The sequence below is a fragment of the Sabethes cyaneus genome, chromosome 1 (genome assembly GCF_943734655.1).
Source record: "Sabethes cyaneus chromosome 1, idSabCyanKW18_F2, whole genome shotgun sequence".
Lineage (NCBI taxonomy): Eukaryota > Metazoa > Arthropoda > Insecta > Diptera > Culicidae > Sabethes > Sabethes cyaneus.
This window is the reverse complement of record NC_071353.1, coordinates 50523488-50542962: the sequence shown is the minus strand read 5'-3', so window position 1 is coordinate 50542962 and position 19475 is coordinate 50523488. Positions and strand designations below refer to the sequence as shown.

At 36.2% G+C, this 19475-nt stretch overlaps 1 protein-coding gene across 1 annotated transcript; it reads right to left on the bottom strand.

Moving 5' to 3' along the window:
• Positions 1-13547: 13547 nt before the first annotated feature.
• LOC128745666 (protein atonal-like) lies at positions 13548-14348 on the bottom strand. Its single transcript, XM_053842745.1, has one exon. It carries the CDS (start codon positions 14346-14348, stop codon positions 13548-13550), a length of 801 nt encoding a protein of 266 aa, XP_053698720.1.
• Positions 14349-19475: the final 5127 nt, after the last annotated feature.

Below are 19475 nucleotides of genomic sequence, written 5' to 3'. Positions count from 1 at the left end.
CGTTGTGAGCTTAGCTGAAGCTTGGCATATGGCGTTGAAACGGATGTTTTCGAATCAGAAATGCGTAGCAAGGGGAAGAAAAACATGAAAACGAAGAAGATCCTGAGCGTCAACTGTTTTTTTAAGTCACAGAGGAAGCTTTTTATGATGTTTAACATTTTATTTCTTTCTTTTTTCCAATGACGATTGTACTTTTTAACCAAATATTTATTAGTATTAACTTAGAAGATTTGGATGATTTTGACTATGACACTAAGAATTCATTTATTTTTTTATCAAAAAAACCCTAAGTAATCTACCTTGCGTTATGACTTGGCCTTTCTACAGTAACGGTTTTTATTTTTCATTTTCTCAATACACGAACGCGAATATTTTTAATTAAAAATCGTTATTTGATTTAAAATAATTGAAGAATGTACTTCGTGTTATGTTACTTATTGTATATTAGGATGGGTATATATTTTTTAACGTCACTCCGCTGATTTATATTATCAACACCATATTTTTCAAAGACATGGTTTTAAAAAACATATAGAGGAAAGTCGTCTATAGTGAGACACTTTTTTCCCAAAATTTTCATATTCTTGATAATGTACCAACTAGCTATTTTTTGTTATAAAGAATTGTTCAGAGATCATGCTGTTTGTTGGCTTTATGATGAATGCGTATTTGTTTGGTTTGGTTGAAAATACCGTTATTTTACATAATAATATACTGTCCATACTCGCAAATGGGTCCCATATCGATTTTCACCGTTTTTGAGTTAAGTGAATAACTAAATCTTTATTTTTAGTGTACTTTTTAAAAACATATTGAAATTGACCTGTTTATTTCTACAAAGTACAAAAAAATACCTAAGTCATGTGGTCCCATATTGAAAGTACCCCACATAACAGTCCCATAATTTGATATTACCATAACTTTTCTACTTTACAGCCAATTTGAACGGCACTTGTGGCATTTGACTCGTACGTTTATCTAGTTTTGATATACACTCAAGTCTTTTTTTACATGGTTTGTTTTTTTCGATTACTCAAAAACGGGTCAAGTTAGGGACCATTTACAACCTACGTGACGAATGTCGGGCCTCTAGCAAATGTATTGAGAAATAAATGAATGTTCCCTAAGTTGTTCCGTTCTTAATAATTGAAAAACCAAACCGTGTACTTGAGTGTACTAAAATATTTGGGCATAAACCAACCAGAGTTCCCGGTAGGGAATTACGGAATAGTATCCGGTATAAGGTAAGGAACCGCTTGTGTAGAAAAAAAATTAGCTTTATGATTATCAATAGTCAATAGAAAATGGGAGCCCTTTTTGCATATATCAAAGAAGATCAGTTATTCAAAATCGAATTTACCATTTCGGAATCGGCTCTCGTAGGTCCATGTATGAACCGTGCTGAACCTTAGACCATATTAAAATTGGTTTAGTTAATCTAATGAGGTAGTAGATCTAAACGGTAATATTGACATTTCTTTTCCTTTCTTTTCTTATTTAAAGAATTTATTTAGTGATTCGTTTTTGTCATTTCAAACCGATATGAGCAGTTTTGGACAGGCTCCGAGGTACGACGCTGATCAAATAAGCCAGTCGTCGTATGTCAGAATCTCAGCTGGGAGTGGCTGTTATAGTAAATAAGATCGTTGCACTAGCCCCGTAATTATCAATTATACGAAGTCTTTTGAATAAAAACAGAAGATCAAGTTTCGAAAAAGGAATGTACCACCTGGGCTTTGCTTTACTTATGAGCAGTTTAGTTCCGATTGATCATTTCGGAACTGGTTCCTGCAATATAACAAATGGTCCAATTATCAAGCTTTATCTTGTATTCGAAACTACCACTCTGTGTCCTGTTTAGGAACCAGTTCCTGAACGTCAATTTAAAACATTTCGAACCGTCTAAAGATAACCCGTTCAACCTATTCCAAGAACTTTGATATCCATATTGCTAGACTATATATTAAAGCTTGAATGCTCATCCTTGGCCCCACAGGAATTTACTCCGGAGTGCCCAAACCGCTTCACCACTCTATACGCAAAAAGTCCACTCTGCAAATTTCTAGAGCATTAATACCCACATGACTGATATTTTTTGCGAACTACAATACAACTAGTTCTCTACGCATTCCAGATATTCCTGCGAAATTTTGAATTCCGGAAATCCGAGAGGCGAATTTCGCTTAATGGTCAAGTGGTAAAAAAGCAAAGCCTAGGTACTACATTCGGTTATCGAAACTTGACATTCTGTTTTTATACGACAGACTTTTCAGCCAGCTGTTAGAGTGCAGGACAATTGCAAGGCCAGTTGCTACGATCCTATTGACTCTAACAGCCTCTCCCAGCCGGGATTCGAACATACGACGACTGGCTCATTATGCCAGCATCATACCTCGATGCCAACAGGGAAGCCAAATGGTCAAGTGGTATGATGAATCAAAACTGGAAAAAATCACGAATTGAATGTTACTGGTTTCGTATAAACTGCGGTAAGTATAATTACGCGTAACACGAAATAAATAACAAACAATTGTAATTTATTTCAATCGTCTTTTTCTCAACATAGTGATTTTTGTTATGGGACTGATATGCGGATACCGGCAATATATTAAAAAAAATTGAGAAGTAATAATAATTTGATACGTGTTTCTTTTATTCGTCCCGGCTACCGAAAGTCCTTTCCGACAGTTAGTCCGCCTCGATCAGCGATATTCTGCGCTCTTTTTGGACTACACGCTAACACATACTAACGTTCCTCGTCGCCCCTGTAGGCTCTATTCCAGTCAGCTCCCGCTTCTGTCACATAGCTAATTATGCGTGTGTAATGCAATCCCTTTTATTTATTTGGACCTCCCTTCCTTTGTTAGGGCCCACTCCCCTTTTGTTAGTCCCCCCGTACTGATTCCCTTATGTCAAGGAACACGTGTGCCCAGTTTAGTGGAGAACGGTCAAGGCGTTCTAGAGTTATGGTGGAACGTACAACATACATTCAATTATATATACAGATCAGTCTGTCAGTGTGAACAGCAGCTGAAATGTATATAAAAAACCCGATTTAATCCACCTAGTGATGAAAGTAACCTTTGTTATACGTTCTTACTTGCTATTTGAGATAAAAATCGACACGTCTTCGGAACATAATTGATCTATTGGTTAACGTTGCGTATTGCGTTGGTTTACATAAAATTTTTGAAAATTGAATAAGTTTACAAAATTTGAACAAAATAGGGACACTTTTAAATTTTGATAGATACTTTTTTCATGAAATTGCTGAGTAAGGATAAAGAAGTTGTTATTAATCTGAGTTAGTGCAAATAAAAGTAAGTTGTAAGAGGAAACCTTATTCTTTAACATATACATTGCCTAGTAAAGGTCCAGTTTATAGGTTTTTGAACTATGCGTAATTTCCTGTAATGCCATTCTATTTGATTCACATCAATAGAGTTTTGTTGAATAATTTTCATCAATTTTTATTAACCTTCGGTTACTCACGCTGTTGTACAACACGTGTAGGTTTTCCAACGCCATGTTATAAAGTTACAAATCGTTGTTTAATGTTTAAATGTATCCGTATGCTGGTAGTCGAGTCATTCGGAGTCAAAATTAGGGCATTTTTTATAATCAAAGTTCCACAGTTCCTAAACAAGCACACATAGAGGTATACTATTTTCAGCAAAGTTGTGTATTTTTACTATTGGTACAATTTTGTAGTGCATGAAAAAGTCATACAACAATTACAAAAAGCGCAAAAATAAAAAAACTGATCTTACAAATTCATATACAATAAATAAGATTTTTCTATCTTCGCTGCAGAGATAGAAGGTTATTGTCTTTAGCTAAATTACTTGTAATAATATGCTCTATAACTTTGCAGAGTCCATCAATGTGTTATATTGACACTGAAGAAAAATAATTTTTTATTTCACTTTTAGCAGGTTTAATCAAAATTTAAATTCCACCAGATGATAGAGCTTTCAATTTCTAGAAACTCTTCTAAAGGTTCGATAAACCTAAAACCAAGTTTTCCCAGTCAAAACCCTAGTGCACACGTTTTCTTTGGTTAGGGGCTATTTTGCGCGCGAGTAACCGTGTTACAAAAGTTGGCGCGAGTGTTCGCGGGTTAATATCTTTTGACCGGTAAAACCAATTCTTATGAAATTATGCATATATATTCGTAGTGTCAAAACCTCTCGATTGATATTAAAATAATTGAAATAAGGTAGATTATCTTGGTTAAAATCATTATAAATTATTGTTAATTTTGGTGTGGTGTATACGGTTGCTCATAACTTTCAAATTAAACGTCCAATCAAAAAATCATTCAATAGTGATTTATTAAGATATATTACCTTTCAAATGAGACTAATAGCGCATAAATCGGTTTGGCCAGCTCTGAGAAACAGGCGATAATTATTACCTTGTCAAAACTGGTTTTTTAAGCATAACTTTTAAACTACTTGTTTGTTTTCAATAAAAATTCCTGAACAGTTTAGCTTTAACAAGAGCTTTCATTTGCTAAGATCGTTGAAATCAGTCAGTTCCGGAGAAACCTATGTCACGTAGTTTTCACATTTTGGCTTATAACTTTTAAACGAAACGTCGTATCACGAAACAACTCAATAGAGAACACACACACACACACACACACACACACACACACACACACACACACACACACACACACACACACACACACACACACACACACACACACACACACACACACACACACACACACACACACACACACACACACACACACACACACACACACACACACACACACCCACACACACACACACACACCCACACACACACCCACACACACACCCACACACACACACACACACACACACACACACACACACATTGCTCAAATCGTCGAACCCTATCGATTAGTATATGTGACTTGGCCCTCCGGGCCTCAGATCAATTTCGTGTTTTTCGACCAATTTTTAAACCTTTGTTATAGTATTGTCAATTGCAAGAAAAATTGTCCAATCAATAAGTGCGCAATCGCTCATAAAAGTGCTATTTTAGCTTAAATCGTTTCGGTTTCTTCGGCGCACTTATTGCTGGGAAGATAACGAAAAAGTGCGCCGAAGATACCGAAACGATTTAATGCAAAATAGCACTTTTATGAGCGATATCGCACTTTGGATGGTACAATTTTCCTTGCAATTAAAAATATAACAAAGGTAAAAATTCATGCTAAAATGGAAAATTCGGCAGCACTGCCAACTGATTGTATCTTGATTAAAAATATATGGATGTTTTCATGAATTTTAGACTATTGGAAAATAATTCCAATGACAGTTAAACTTTCGCAATCACCAATCCCAAGCAACCAGAAGTTCGAATATTACTTGACACGCGAACTCGAAAGTTTACAATTAGTTCAAATTCAGTTCCGTGGAACTTTCTTGCTGATTAGTAGTGTATATCAAGCATACGTGGAACTAAATGCTCTAAGAAGTGCTGTGAGTACTTCATAGATACTTCAAAGCTATTAGGATGCTACATGAAGTTCTGAAGGAACTTTAGTTGTAGTTTAGTTAGTTAACAAGTTCTGCGTGCTGCTTTTTGTTTACATTTGTGGTGATCAAACCAGCAGAACCTAAAACTATTTGAGATTATTTATTTTTATTTCACTCGAATAAATTTAATCCTCGCACATTTCTAATTACAAATACAAATTAGAATGCAATGCTCTTCGTTATTGTGTTGTGTTGTGTAGTATATGCTGTCGGTATCTCACTACAAGTTAATTACCTGGCTCCAAACTTTGTGTTTATAATTAACTCGCGCTGCATTAAGCTGCTGCAAGTTCTAAAACGAACTTTTACTTAAGAACAACTCATTGGCAAAATTCACATCGCTTGTATACGACAAAGGTGACGCAGTGGATCGGGATAGGTTTACAACGCGGAACACCCGGGTTCAAACCCAACAACAGGCAAATGCAACGAATATAGAAGTTAGGTAGAAGTATAAAAATAGAACATAGAAGTGCTGCTAAATTTTTGTTTTTTGTTAGTTTTTGACAGTTTATTTCGAAGCCGCTTAGCGTTCTATGCAGCGAACCCAAGACAGCTTGAAAGGTCGGTTAATTACTTAAAAGTGACGCTGCTTAGCAAGTTATAGATATACATAAAGCTGTTTAACCCGCCTTAGACACCATTATTCGAACTCTTGGTTACTTGGGATACTACTACATATTTGTGGTGACAATCAATAATGTTGATCATGTTTATATTTATATTTATAAAGTCCAGCACAGACAAACAGACATAACACTCGTTTTCCATTCATCGTACCGATTAAACCGTCATTTCAAATTTGGGCTTAGTTGGGAATGTCTCCGTTTTGGTCAAAGTGGTGCTTTTTGACGAAAGAAGGAGAGTTCCCCATAAAAAATACTTGCTACTTCGAGGGATACACATATTGCTATTTGATATTTGGGAATATCGATCATAGATGGTGCTAGTGTTCAGGCTAAATATGAGGTACGATAATTTTTGTTGATTTTTCTTCCAAGAGTTATGCCTGTTTGTCTGTGGTCCAAGTATGAGCGAGAGGTGAGTGTGCAATAAATTTCGCTGTGCAGAATTTTTTTGCCAAATTTCACGTCCCAGCAAACAGTTTTGTTTAAGAATAACTTATTCAACTATTGTACAGCTGATTCCCGTGGAACAAATGCTTGATAAGCTATTATACAATAAAAATGTTCCTTGGGGTGTTTAAGAGGACATAAACAACTACTTATGCATATGATCGTTTTCCATTCACTTCCGGTGGTCGGATCATTACAAAATCAGTATCAAAATAGGCAGAAAAATCTGTAGAATCGAAATCTGGATTAAATAAACAGAGATTTTTTGTAAGTTTGAGACGTTCATTTCTCCTTAATGAATAATCAAATTGATTTACATTGTGAGGCAGTAATTCTGACGAAGTGCAATAAACTTTAAGTTTTTTGTTAATTTATGGGGCCTAGAATAATCGTATGTTGGATACTGTGCAGCAGAACTGCCCCGTTCGGTTCCGCACATATCAAGTCTTTTTATTCCAATCCAAATTAGCGCCTCTAGAACTAATTAACTTCTAACATTTCCAATAACAGTACCTTTTGAACCAGTAAATCTATTGTACTTTTCGGCTCGATTGTTTCCAATAACTTTTCAATCTTCGATTCCAGATTTAAGGGTGGCTGCGAAGCGCTCGAGCAAGACACCCACCCGCACCGTTGGTGTTCCATTATTTTCGCGGCATAGTTATGTATTCTATAGAAAAGAATGCATCGAAATAAAGCGATAAAATTTGCCACGGCCGAATAATAGCTGATCCTTTTGTCGTTCTCACCTTCCCATATTGACTGCAGCGTTGAATGGCCTCCTACAGGGGTGGTATAAGATCACACGTTCCTCAGGAAACCGGCAAGGCGCGATTTGTATAACAAAGCCTGCATTGTGGTGGGTAAGCTTACGCACATCAGGATGTGGAATAAGGATCGACCATTGTTATGATTTACGCTTGGCAGGAAAATTTTCCCACTTGATTAAGCCTCTGGCCGTGCCAAACTGGCTAGAAGAGATTCTCACTTCAAAGAAAGGGATGGCGTTTCCCTCAGAGACCAGAAGAAATTCCCTTTACAAGAAAAGATTTCACGCTTATTTGCCTCTTTCGCCTGATCTGCTACCTTATCGCCTCGTGCGCATTGCGGTTGCAAAATTTATGTGCAACCTGCTCACGCTTGAGTAAAGTGCAAGCAAGCATGAAGAAAGAAGCAAACAGTGTGCTTAAAAATGTCGAGACAAATGCAACCGAGACAAAAGCTTGGCAACAAGTCAATTTTCGGTTGTAATTCAATATTTACCCACCGCATGGTACATCACGTCGTTTCGAGGATCAGTCAAACCAGTGCAGAGTTTTTTCACCGTCGAACACTACGGACTAGAACGTTAAGGTGGTCCCTGCACTGAACAAAGATGATGATCGCGACGAAAGACTTGAACTTGAACCTGACCGTCGTCTCGATCAGGGTGAGATTACCGTTTTTCGGGTGGTCATGTGTTTTGCCAAATTTGACGTCGCCAGTGATTGCTTTGATGTTCCACAATCTTGGATTTGAAGTTTCCAGAGTTGTTTGTAAATATTGTCCGAGCTAAAACTCCCTATATTTTGAAACTAAAACCCATAGGTATAGGTATCAATAGTTTTATTTATCAGAATAACAGCTGACTAGTTCGTTTGGAAAAAAAAGGTTGTAACGTATTCGGAAATTGATAGATCATTGTAAACCAGTTTTCGACCCCTAGAAGGCTTATCTGAAGTTTTCACCGCAGGTTTCTTTAAAGCATGATGTTCACTCTTGAGCGTCCCAATAAAAGAAACAAATTTCACGCTACATTAATAAATGGTTTGCCGGCAACTCTTTTCGTATCAGGAAGAAAGTACTATTAAAAAAGCACTCAATTATGTACGGTTAAAGATGCTGTTCGACCACCGGAAACGGGAAACGATCGAAATGCATTTGGATAGTTTCTGGTCGGCACTGACATTGATGCTTCCGATAACACTTACTTTAAACGGTTGTGAAATTCTTAACATGTGCTATTCAAATTCGGTATACCATAAGCGCACCTAGTTCTACGCATGGTTCCTAATTCTGCGGACCACAGATTTCAGTCAAAACTGCCAAAGTTCTGGAAATTAAATAAAAAGAAAACTTATCCAATTTAATACTACTATGTATTACATACATAATAGAATTAAATTGGATAAGTTTTCTTTTTGTTTTATTTCCAGGTTTCGTATTCTACTAAGACGCTCCAAAAACTTCTGCCAAAGTTCTGCAAATTGTGAGTAACGCATCTAGTAAAAAATACTTACCTGTAATTATTGATAATTGAATGTTCAAACATTGAATAAAAAAAAACATAATGTGCGCAGAGTTAGCAACAATGCGTAGAATTAGGCGCGCTTACAGTATTTATGGTGTCGCATAAATCTTCATGCTTGTTTATTTAGCATGATTTTCACATCTTTACGCATTTACTGTTATACCGGAACCACGAGGATCGGTAAGGATGGATGCCGTCATGAATCTCGTGCCATCTGACGTTTCCTTCCTATAGTCTGATTCACAACAAGGTACAGCGGTAGCAACTCAGGTACAATCCGCACCCGGTGCAAATATAGGATATAATTATCGTATACTTTGCACTCACCCCGGGTAAGTAGGTACTACAACAAAGTAGGGAGAATGATAAAAAGTCTAAAGTCCAGTCAACAGCAGTGGCCGGATTTTTCAGGGACACTTGTCTAAGGAGTCAGAAGCGAAAACTTAGTGATGCGGGTCTTCGCACATTTAATCGATCTAAAACATGGACGTGAATCGAAACGGAATTTGCACAGAAACATTTGCAATTGAAACCGAATCAAGCACTCTTGGCAACATGTGGTCGAGAAAACGATAGATTTGCTTTACGATAGTAATTTGCCATAATGTTAATACCACAGACAAACAGACATAACACTTGGAAGAAAAATCAACAAAAATTATCGATCGACATTCCCAAATCCCAAATATCTAATAGCAACAGGAGTATCCATCGAACTAGCAAGCATTTTTTATGCGGCATTCTCCTTCTTTCGTTAAGGGGTTATATACAGTTAGGAGGCTTAAAAAAATTGACTTTTCAAAAAAAAATCCAGAGAAAACCCTTTAACTGATAAAAGTGAAAATTTGTATACATCTTGCAGAACCTTTTGGCTGTATTTTAACATATTTTGTTTTTAAAAAAAGTTATTTAAGTAGCTGCTATAGTTAATCTCCTGGAACTCTTCTAAAATATGGCGTCTTGCGGTGAGCAAGATATCTTTGGAGTGGATCATCGAAAATCGAAAAACCAAAAAGGAATCGGTGATAAAATATATTATCTATAGATTGATTTAGATTGAGGATTTAGCAAAATAATCATTTTTGACGAAATGGTGGCTTGTTAAACATAAAAAATCGACTTTTGGGGTAAATTTTGCTCTTTAATTGCCCATAAAATAAGAAATATTAATCGGTGAGGAAAACCCTTAGATGAATCTATAGAATATATCCTTAGAACACTTGTGTCAAAATTTGAAGTGATTCGGTTCAGCCGTTTTTGAAAAATCTTGCTCATCGACTTTGAAAACACGGTTTTGAGAAACGCGCGTTCAAAGTATCGCGTTCCTTCTGTAATCGCTCTGACACGCCGTTACAAATATGCGTTTAGCTTCGTTAATATTTGCCGGATTGGTATGAAATTTTCTGTGTGCATCCTTAAATACATGTACTCTATGATCATGATATAAACCGAAAATCGATTTTTCGAAGATTCTAACTGTATATAACCCCTTAAAAAGCACCATTTTGAGCAAAACGGAGACATTCCCAACTAGACCCAAATTTGAAATGACGGCTTAACCGGTGCGAAGAATGGAAAACGAGTGTTATGTTTGTTTGTCTGTGTTAATACCGTCATCCGGGGATACTTGCAACACTTATGAAGTTGGAGTTAGTCATCGTGCACTTTTATGTTTTATGTTTGTTGAATTCTATTTCACCGAAAAGATAACAAACATAGAACATAGAATCATATCGTTTTAATATTATTTTTGTTAGCATTGAACGTTAGTACAGTTCCGAAAGGTGTTGATAACCATGAATGAAATGGAGAAGTCAGTTAGTGTAAGGGATAACTATTGCATTTCTTCAACCCAAATAATTCATTGGCCACTTACTTCTAGCAGGAGCAGAATTGCGTTTGAAAAATGTTCGCGGTGACTTCTATAATTTGGCCCTTTTGCCTTTTGACTGCATAGCTGTTGTAAATTGGCATCCGCAATTCTATTCAAATTTTTATTTTAAGTAGCATTTAAGGTGAGTAAAATGCTTATGAGCTTGCATTTAAATTGCGTTGGTAATGCTAATTGGTTACCTGGGTGGGGCCTTCGACGAGAAACCAAACGTTTCCGTTCAAAATATGCCAAAAAAAACTGAATCTGAGCAAAAGTTTCGTGCAGATGGCCACTACTCGCACTGGATTGCGTACGTTCAAGGTTCAAAGACCTCAACAGAATACGGTCGCAAAAAGCCGTACCCGGAAGTTATACGATCACAAGCTGACGAAATCATACTGCTGCGTTATGAACGACGAGATCTACGTGAAAATGGACTTCAATCAGATTTCGGAGAACCAGTATTTCACTGCAAAACAAAATTTTGATGTTCCAGAAAACCTCCGAAAACAAAAGATGTTGAAGTTTACTGGGAAATTCTTGATTTGGCAAGCAATATGCTCATGTGGAAAGCGGAGTACACCTTTTGTGACCACAGTTACCATGAATGGACACGTGCATTTAAAAGAGTGTCTCCAAAAGCGACTCTTTCCTCTTCTAAAGTTTCACAACTGTTCTACGACCTGAGGTTGTGCAAAGCCTCATGTTTGGGGTTAAAGCAAAAGTATGGACATTCGGATACGGAGGCGAAAAAATAAAATTAAGGCGCTAAAACTAAGCTTAATTATTTCATTTGATAAGCTGAAAACTTAATGGCAATCAGATAATAACTTGAGTTTTGCGAATTAATTTTGTGTTTGCAATTTTACAGTTGAAACCCTTCAGAACGTCATCATTTTATAGGATCTTTTTCAAAGAACTATGTCTGATTTTGACATTTTCTAAATTAATATAACCGCGATTATCTTTTTGGAGATGCAGAATCGGCGTTGCAGCGCGCGAGGCTCTGTTCAGAAGACAGCGAACCATAATTTTATCGATTTTTTACCTTATACTCTACATTTAAATAAAAAAGAAAAGATACCTAACCATCGTCCGTATGAGTAAACAATAAAAATCATGAAAATATTTCTGAGCAGCCAATTGCGATGAATGCTATGGGTTATCCACTAGGGCTTTCAACATTTTTCTGCAGATTTGACGAAGCGCGAGACCCACCTGAAGCGCAAGACTCCCTGCGACCGCACTGGTAAAAGCTTAGACACAATGCATATGGGTTTCATTTCGTTGTGGAAATTTGACAGAAACCACATTTTATGAGTATTGCGCAAATTTAGATTTCTCATGTTATTTTTCTAATGATCTTAAATAATAAATGCAAACAAACTGAGTGAGACTTCATTTTCAGCAAAGCAAAACTATTCCTTAGTTTGTTAACATGTTTTGACGACAACCAGTGTTTTCAACATGGTATGGTCGTTGACGTTACATTTGCTACTCAAGTCAAGAACTTTTTAAAAATAACGTAATAGGGTCTATTTCTAATTCCCGTCGTAGTAAGTAAAGCCACTCTGATTTTCATCATTTCTTGGATGGATTTAACTAATATACCAAAAGTTCTTGTGCTGATTCGACTCAAACACACTTACCTTCCGACCCGTGCACTTTGAATTCACTAAGAAGCGATTACTAAAGCATTTTATTGAAATTACGCAACTGACTTTATTTCTTAAATTCGTCGAACCGTTTTAAAATCCGCCCATCAAAATTTTTCATCGTCCGAACTAAAAATCACAACAATGTTTACGAAGCTAACGCGCATATATTTGTGAAGGACGGCATGACAAATGTTATTCTGCAAAATTTCTGCAGGTCAGGCAAATTTTCCTGGCTCTAGAATAACGACAATGCCTTGCGTGAGTTAATTTCATTTATGAATGACGGAAATTGAAATGATTAGTCGACATTTTCTCTTCCGTCGCACGAAAGTTTTTTCGTAGGTAATTTGGCTGCTAGCAATTCTTTAATGATAAAAGGCATTTAAATAGATCTCAGCTCACCTTGATTGATCGCGTATGATAGTCAACAAACTAAAATGTTAGGGAATAACTAATTTTGCATTGTGAGTCTTAAAAAACGATGATATTATTAATAATGAGTTGGCTAGGACAGCAAGAGGCAATTACGACGAAGCATACATACCCTACATATTTTTAATGTGGACAAGTTTTCCCCCTACTTTACGTATCAATTCAAGTAAAGTAACATAGAAAACATAGTATAATAATTTTAGAAAATAAAAATTAAAGCACGCTGTTAGAAAATAATCAAATAAAAAGATAAGGAAATAAACCTATAGCGCAACTGTAAGCCCCGAGGAAAGCAAGAATATTTGTGATATTGAATCGATAAACAAATATACTAATATAGATTGGCAACATAATTCATATTAACATTTTCTGTTTTCGCTCATACAATAATTTAAACTACTCTGCTCAAACTTAACTGCTATCTAAAAAATCAAGTTCTTACATAAAACTATAATACAAATGATAAAACTGGCACAAAAGCGAACGATTCGTTCTGAGATGAATCATTATCCATTTTCCCCAGTCAAAGCCTCATATTGTTGTCACTCATTTGTCGTTGAAATTTCGTCTAACGAAAATGTACATACATCCATCGAAAAATCTACCGGTACTCGTCCCGCCGTCGGAGAGGGTTCTACTCATCTACTGACTAAATAACACTCGTCTAGAGATCGGCAATCCTTACTGGAGCAAGTCGCACAATGCTGTTATGTACGTTTGCGCCATCTGAAGCGTTTCGTGTTTGGACAGTTGCCGGTCGTTGCCCAGACTGGGTAGATATTGGCGCAACCGATCGAACGCATCGTTGAGACTCTGCATACGTTTCCTTTCGCGAGCATTTGCAGCAAGGCGGCGTTTCTTCTTGATCTGCAGCGAGACGGGCTTCCTCTTTCGCTTCCCACCGGAGCTTCCCGTGGTAGAAGTGTTTTGGCCGGTTAGGAGTGAAATTTCCGAAGACGTGCTCGCTTTCGAGTAGATCAAACTACTGCACGATAAGTCCGCAATGACGGTCGTCTGAGTTTCCATCGTAATAGCTGCTGGCTTAACTTTGGGAGATCGACGATATTGACGTTTTTTGACCGGAAGATTGATTGTAGTAGCGAGGATCGGTTGCGTCGTTAAGAGCGATGGCGAAAGTGGAAGAATTTGTTGTGAAGATGATTGTTTTAGAAGATTTTCTTTGCACTCCTCAACGTCGATAAAGGCCGGTGAGCTTATAGAGTAGTAGTCAGGACTTTCTGATCCAAAGCTGGAAGGAGATGGGGTCATCCAATTGTCCGGATAATTAGCTGAAGATTCGAAGGTTTGTGCAACCAACATGCTAGATAATGCTAAACTCTGACTATTGACCACTGCAGGAAAGCCACCGTAATAATCCTCGGTGTGCATCTGGGATTCCAACTGTTCCATTTTAACGTTCACACTACTCGGATCTTGACCATAATAGTAGTACTGTTGGCGACTGAAGTCGACAGTAGACATATTTATTTTGTTATGAAGGATCACTGGACCACTCTCTGATACACATTCACCACAAAACTTTCAGATTTAAAACTGAGCAAGAACCCTGCCCTGCTACGGTATTTATATTGTTCTTGAGAAAAACCACACAATAATCAACCCCACCACTAATGACTAGTCGAAACGTAAAGAGATATCCAACTGGAACGTATGAACATGATCGTCGTGTGAGAGGAGAAAACTTCTCCTCGCCAGGAACGAACAGAAAAACGGAACAAAACAAACCCGGAAATTTTAGAGCGCGGCAAACGTTGTGCAAAATAAGGGGAAGGTGAGTAACGCACGTGTTTTTAAGCCAATCAGCAACGTATATAGCAGTTGGACCACAGTACATAAATGTTAAGACTAAGGAGAGGCAGAGAGGAACGCTTTGGTAAGGATTTCGGAAGCTGGACGACAAACTGCTCTTCCTGGGGCGGGAATTTTTTATCTTCTGATGGAGCTCTGCAGAGGAAAACTGGAGTAAGTGGAAAAACATGGCTACTAATATATTAAATTAATTAAACAATTTTTAAATAGGACAGTAGCTTAGTCGCAGGCAGCATCTTTATAGGCAGGCTAGGCAGGTGAAATTAACGTAGTGTAAAAACCACATTTTATTTGTAACTTTGAAAAATGTAAGGGACTCATAGCTCTCTTACAATTTTTAGTTCATCGCACCAATCGATGTATAAAATTTGATTTTGTGAAAAGAGAGCAACGTAGTTTTGTAGTGCATCAGAAAGTTTAATATTACTTATATTGAAAAAAAATATGACCTGGCCTTTCTACTGCAATAATTATTATTTTTTATTTCTCAGGAACATCTATAATTAAGTTGACTACATTTTTAAATATATGTTCCTTATTCTTCAAAATTCTTATTTAACAGTAAAATTCGTAAGAACGTACTGCGTGCAATATTTTGTATCCTAGCGTGCGTAAATATTTGTAAGGGTCCTTTAATTTACTTTATCAACACCTTATTTAGTTTTATTATAGTTAAGTGACTCCAAGAAATATATTTAAAGACAAACGATCATTTTTGCAGACTTGAATGAATATATGCAGAAAATTATAAATTAACCGTTTAACGGGTAAGGTTTGAAATACGAATTTCATTTTGAATTGACAATTCAGAGTTATCATCTTTTAAAAGGAATTCAGAAAAACTTTGAAAAAAAAACTACAGGTCGGACTCGATTATATAGAGACTCGATTATATATGATTCGATTATATAAAATTTTGGACTCGATTATATAATCAAAAAAATTGCTCCGATTTTGTTAAACCTCGCTCTATTTTTTTTCTTTTTTGAAACTTTTTTGAATTAAACCCATAATTTTTTACATGGCCCCCAGGGTGGCGCTTTCTTAATTAGGGTGGTTGCAAAAAATGCGATTCTTACCTACCTTCCTTCATAACTTTTGAACCACTGGACCGATTTAAAGCATTTATGCAGCAAATGAAAGGTTTTTAATGGGCTTTCTAGAACAAATAATTGAGGCAGGAAGGTAGGTCAAAATCGCGTTTTTTGGGACCACCTTAACTCAGAAAAGGTCACCCTAGGCGCCAAATAAAAAAAATAACGAGTCTAATTATTTTCAAAAGGAAAAAGTACAGCGAGTTTGAATAAAATCGGGTCAATTTTTTTTCGATAGTACTTTTCTGCGGAATTGAAATACAGTTGGATTTCGATTTTGGCAACAAATGCGTGTCGCCTATGTTGCCAAAATCGAAACCGTGCCAAAATCGAGACCCTTTTTCGATATGAATAAAATTAATGTAAATGCTTTAGATGTTGACTAAATATCATTAATCACCGATTGCAAACATTTTATGTTTAAAAAGTCCGACAAGAGCTATCCATCCGGTGCAAATAAGTTATTGACACCCTGCGGTAAGACGCAGTCCTACAGCAATAAAAATATTATTGTTCGAAACCACATAACTTTTTTTCATGAACATACTCAGGGCATCATTTTTTCGTCATTTAAAGCATGTATGCGGAAACTAATTGATATTTAAGCATATTTTTCGAAAAGAAATATCTTGTGTTGCCAAAAACGGATACTTTTGTTGCCAAAATCGAGGCATGCCAAAATCGAACCATGCCAAATTCGAAATCCAACTGTATATTCATATTCATTTTTAATGTAAGAAAGGTATTTTCTGCCTTTAAGGTGAGAGCCAAAATTAAAATTTTTCTTTTACATTTAAAAAAAACACAAAATTATGTATATGAAAAAAAAAAATGTTTTCTTCTTGATTCGATTATATAGAGGATTCGATTATATGCAGTGAAATTTTTTTGGCGACTCTATATAATCGAGTCCGACCTGTATTTCCAATTTCCATAAAAAATGGGCATCTAGAACAAAATGGTTGACCTCAAAATTTTTCTATGATTAATTTACATGCTCGATTTCACTTTTGTAATATATCTGAATTGCAAAAATAACTGGATATAGCAAATTGGACTTTTTCTTAGTTGGCGCTGCCTTTGATAATTGTTTTTGCATGAAAATCATGACTGAAGCTGGATTTCTGTCTGTCGGGATGTTCCTTACAGATTCGAAAACTACTGAACCAATCGGCGTGAAAATTTGCATGTAGAGGTTTTTGGGGCCAGGGAAGATGGTTAGAGACCCCTTCCCCCACTAAGAGGGGGAGCTCCCATACAAATGAAACACAAATTTCTGCATAACTCGAGAACTAATCAAGCAAATCGGGGGGCTCCGTAGCCGCAAGGTTACCGAGTCTGCTTTGACAAGCGAGTGGTCGTGGGTTCGAATCTTAGTAGAATCAAGCCATTCGATGTCAAGTGACTTTAGCATGGGTTTATTCACAGGCCCCTCCATTTACCCTTCCTTCGTGCTGAATTCTATATTTACCCTCTGAAGCCTCTTGACAGTGCAAATGTCCCTCCTATAGTTAAGTGTACTGGTCAGAGGTACGAATGAGTCCTCGCCAGGGACGGCTATAATATGGGATAGTGCTGGCAGCGAGGAATAAGTGGGTAAAGTAGATTAAGCTTTGAAGGAAGGGTAAACCCCAATACACGCAAGCACGCATAAAATTTAATAAGCATATCGCTCACTCAATAGCGATTATAGCAAAAAGAAATGCAGTGCAGGTCATACAGCAAACACCCGGGCGATATTACAATAGATCAACTATACAGGTCGCAGTAATGAGTCCACACATGGAAAAAAAAATCAAGCAAATGGAACAAAATTTGGCATGTAAGTGTTTTTGGAGACAAGAATTTTTTCTATGGTGAATTGAGACACCTCCCCTCTTTAGAAGGGGAATTATGACTGCTCTCCCCTTTAAGAGAGGGAGCTTCCATACAAATCAAATATAAATTTCCTCATAACTCCAGAACTAATCAAGCAAATGGAACCAAATTTAGCATGTGGGTGATTTTGCAGGCAATTTTTTTTCTATGGTGAATTGAGACCTCTCCCCTCTTCAAGAGGGGAATTATGACCCCTCCCCCTTCAATAGTGGGGGGGGGGCTTCCATACAAATGAAATACAAATACACTGAAGTCGCTTTTTACGCGGTTTTTTTACGCGACTATTTTTACGCGGTTTTCGGAATTTACGCGGTTTTCAGAATTTACGCGTTTTTTTTACGTGGTTTTCGGAATTTACGCGGGTTTTTAGGCAGTTTTCGGAATTTACGCGGTTTTGATTTACGCGGGACGTATCCTTCGCGTAAAAAGCGACTTGAGTATATCCTCATAACTAGAGAACTAATCAAGCAAATGGAACCAAATTTGGCATGTGGGGGATTTTGGAGGCAGGAATTATTTATGATGGTTTGAGACCTCTCACCCCTGTGGTTGGGGGATAAGGACTTTCACATAAATAAAACAGAAATTTTTGCGTAACTCAAAAACTAATCGAACTCGAGAAATTTTAGACTCTTTCATATAACATTTGTCATAAGGCCATTACAAATATTTAAAAAAGTTTTTGTCCTTCCGGTGTTGGCCACCTGAAGGGGGGAGGGGCAAAAAAAAACAAAAAGATATTTTTAATCGAGCAAAAAAAACTGCGTTTTTAGCATTTCTACTTAAAATTTAAACATGAAAACTGAATTTCTTGCTTTTTATATATGGGTCATTTCACGGGAAATTTAGTCAAAATTTTTTTCCTCTTCGGAATATTTTTTACGTTCTTTGTTAAAAAAAATCAGAACGTATTTTTTTATTTCGATGTTACTGTTGGAATTCGCAAGATATGATTTTTCAAAGTATTGAAAAAATCACTATTTTTTAAATGCTGATTAAGAGCAAATTATTATCAAAATGTGTTATGGAAATCGAGTAACTCATATCAAAATTTTATCTTGTCTTGGCTGACATAGTTGGTAAAATAACAAAAAATAATATCAAATTTTTGTTCCTTTAAGGCCAAAAGAATAACTACTTGTGTTATTTGAATAATAAAGCAATAACATGACTGTATTCAGAGTTTGGAATAACATATTTTAGTATTATTAAGGTATTGAATAACCAATGTAGTAGCATATAACATATTAAAAATTATTTTATAAAATATTTATAATTTAAAATCTCTTTAATCAATAAAAAAAATTATAAAATATATCGAATGCCATTTTAAGGTCACAATAAGATATGATAACAAAATCAGTTATTAAACTCATCTTACAATGTTTTAAATATCTACTTAATAACAAAATGTGTTATCAATGTATTTCCATATCTATTCAATAACAAAATATAGTATTATACGTTAGTTTGATATAGTTTTGATATTATTTTGCTCTTCGCTCCTGCTCGGGTAGTTTGTAATATCAAAAAATGACTTTCTACCAGATATATTCACTATTCCACAAGCTTTCAAAATTGGTATACCATGCCTCCTCTCGATTGTTTTTCAATAGTTAAATAGTGCATTTTTAGAAACAATAGCAATTTTGTCAAAGTTGGAACTTTTTTTTCTCGATTTTTTTTTATTTTAAAATATTGTCAATTGCAAGGAAAATTGTACCATCCAAAGTGCGATATCGCTCATAAAAGTGCTATTTTAGCTAAAATCGTTTCGGTACCTTCGGCGCACTTTTTCGTTATCTTC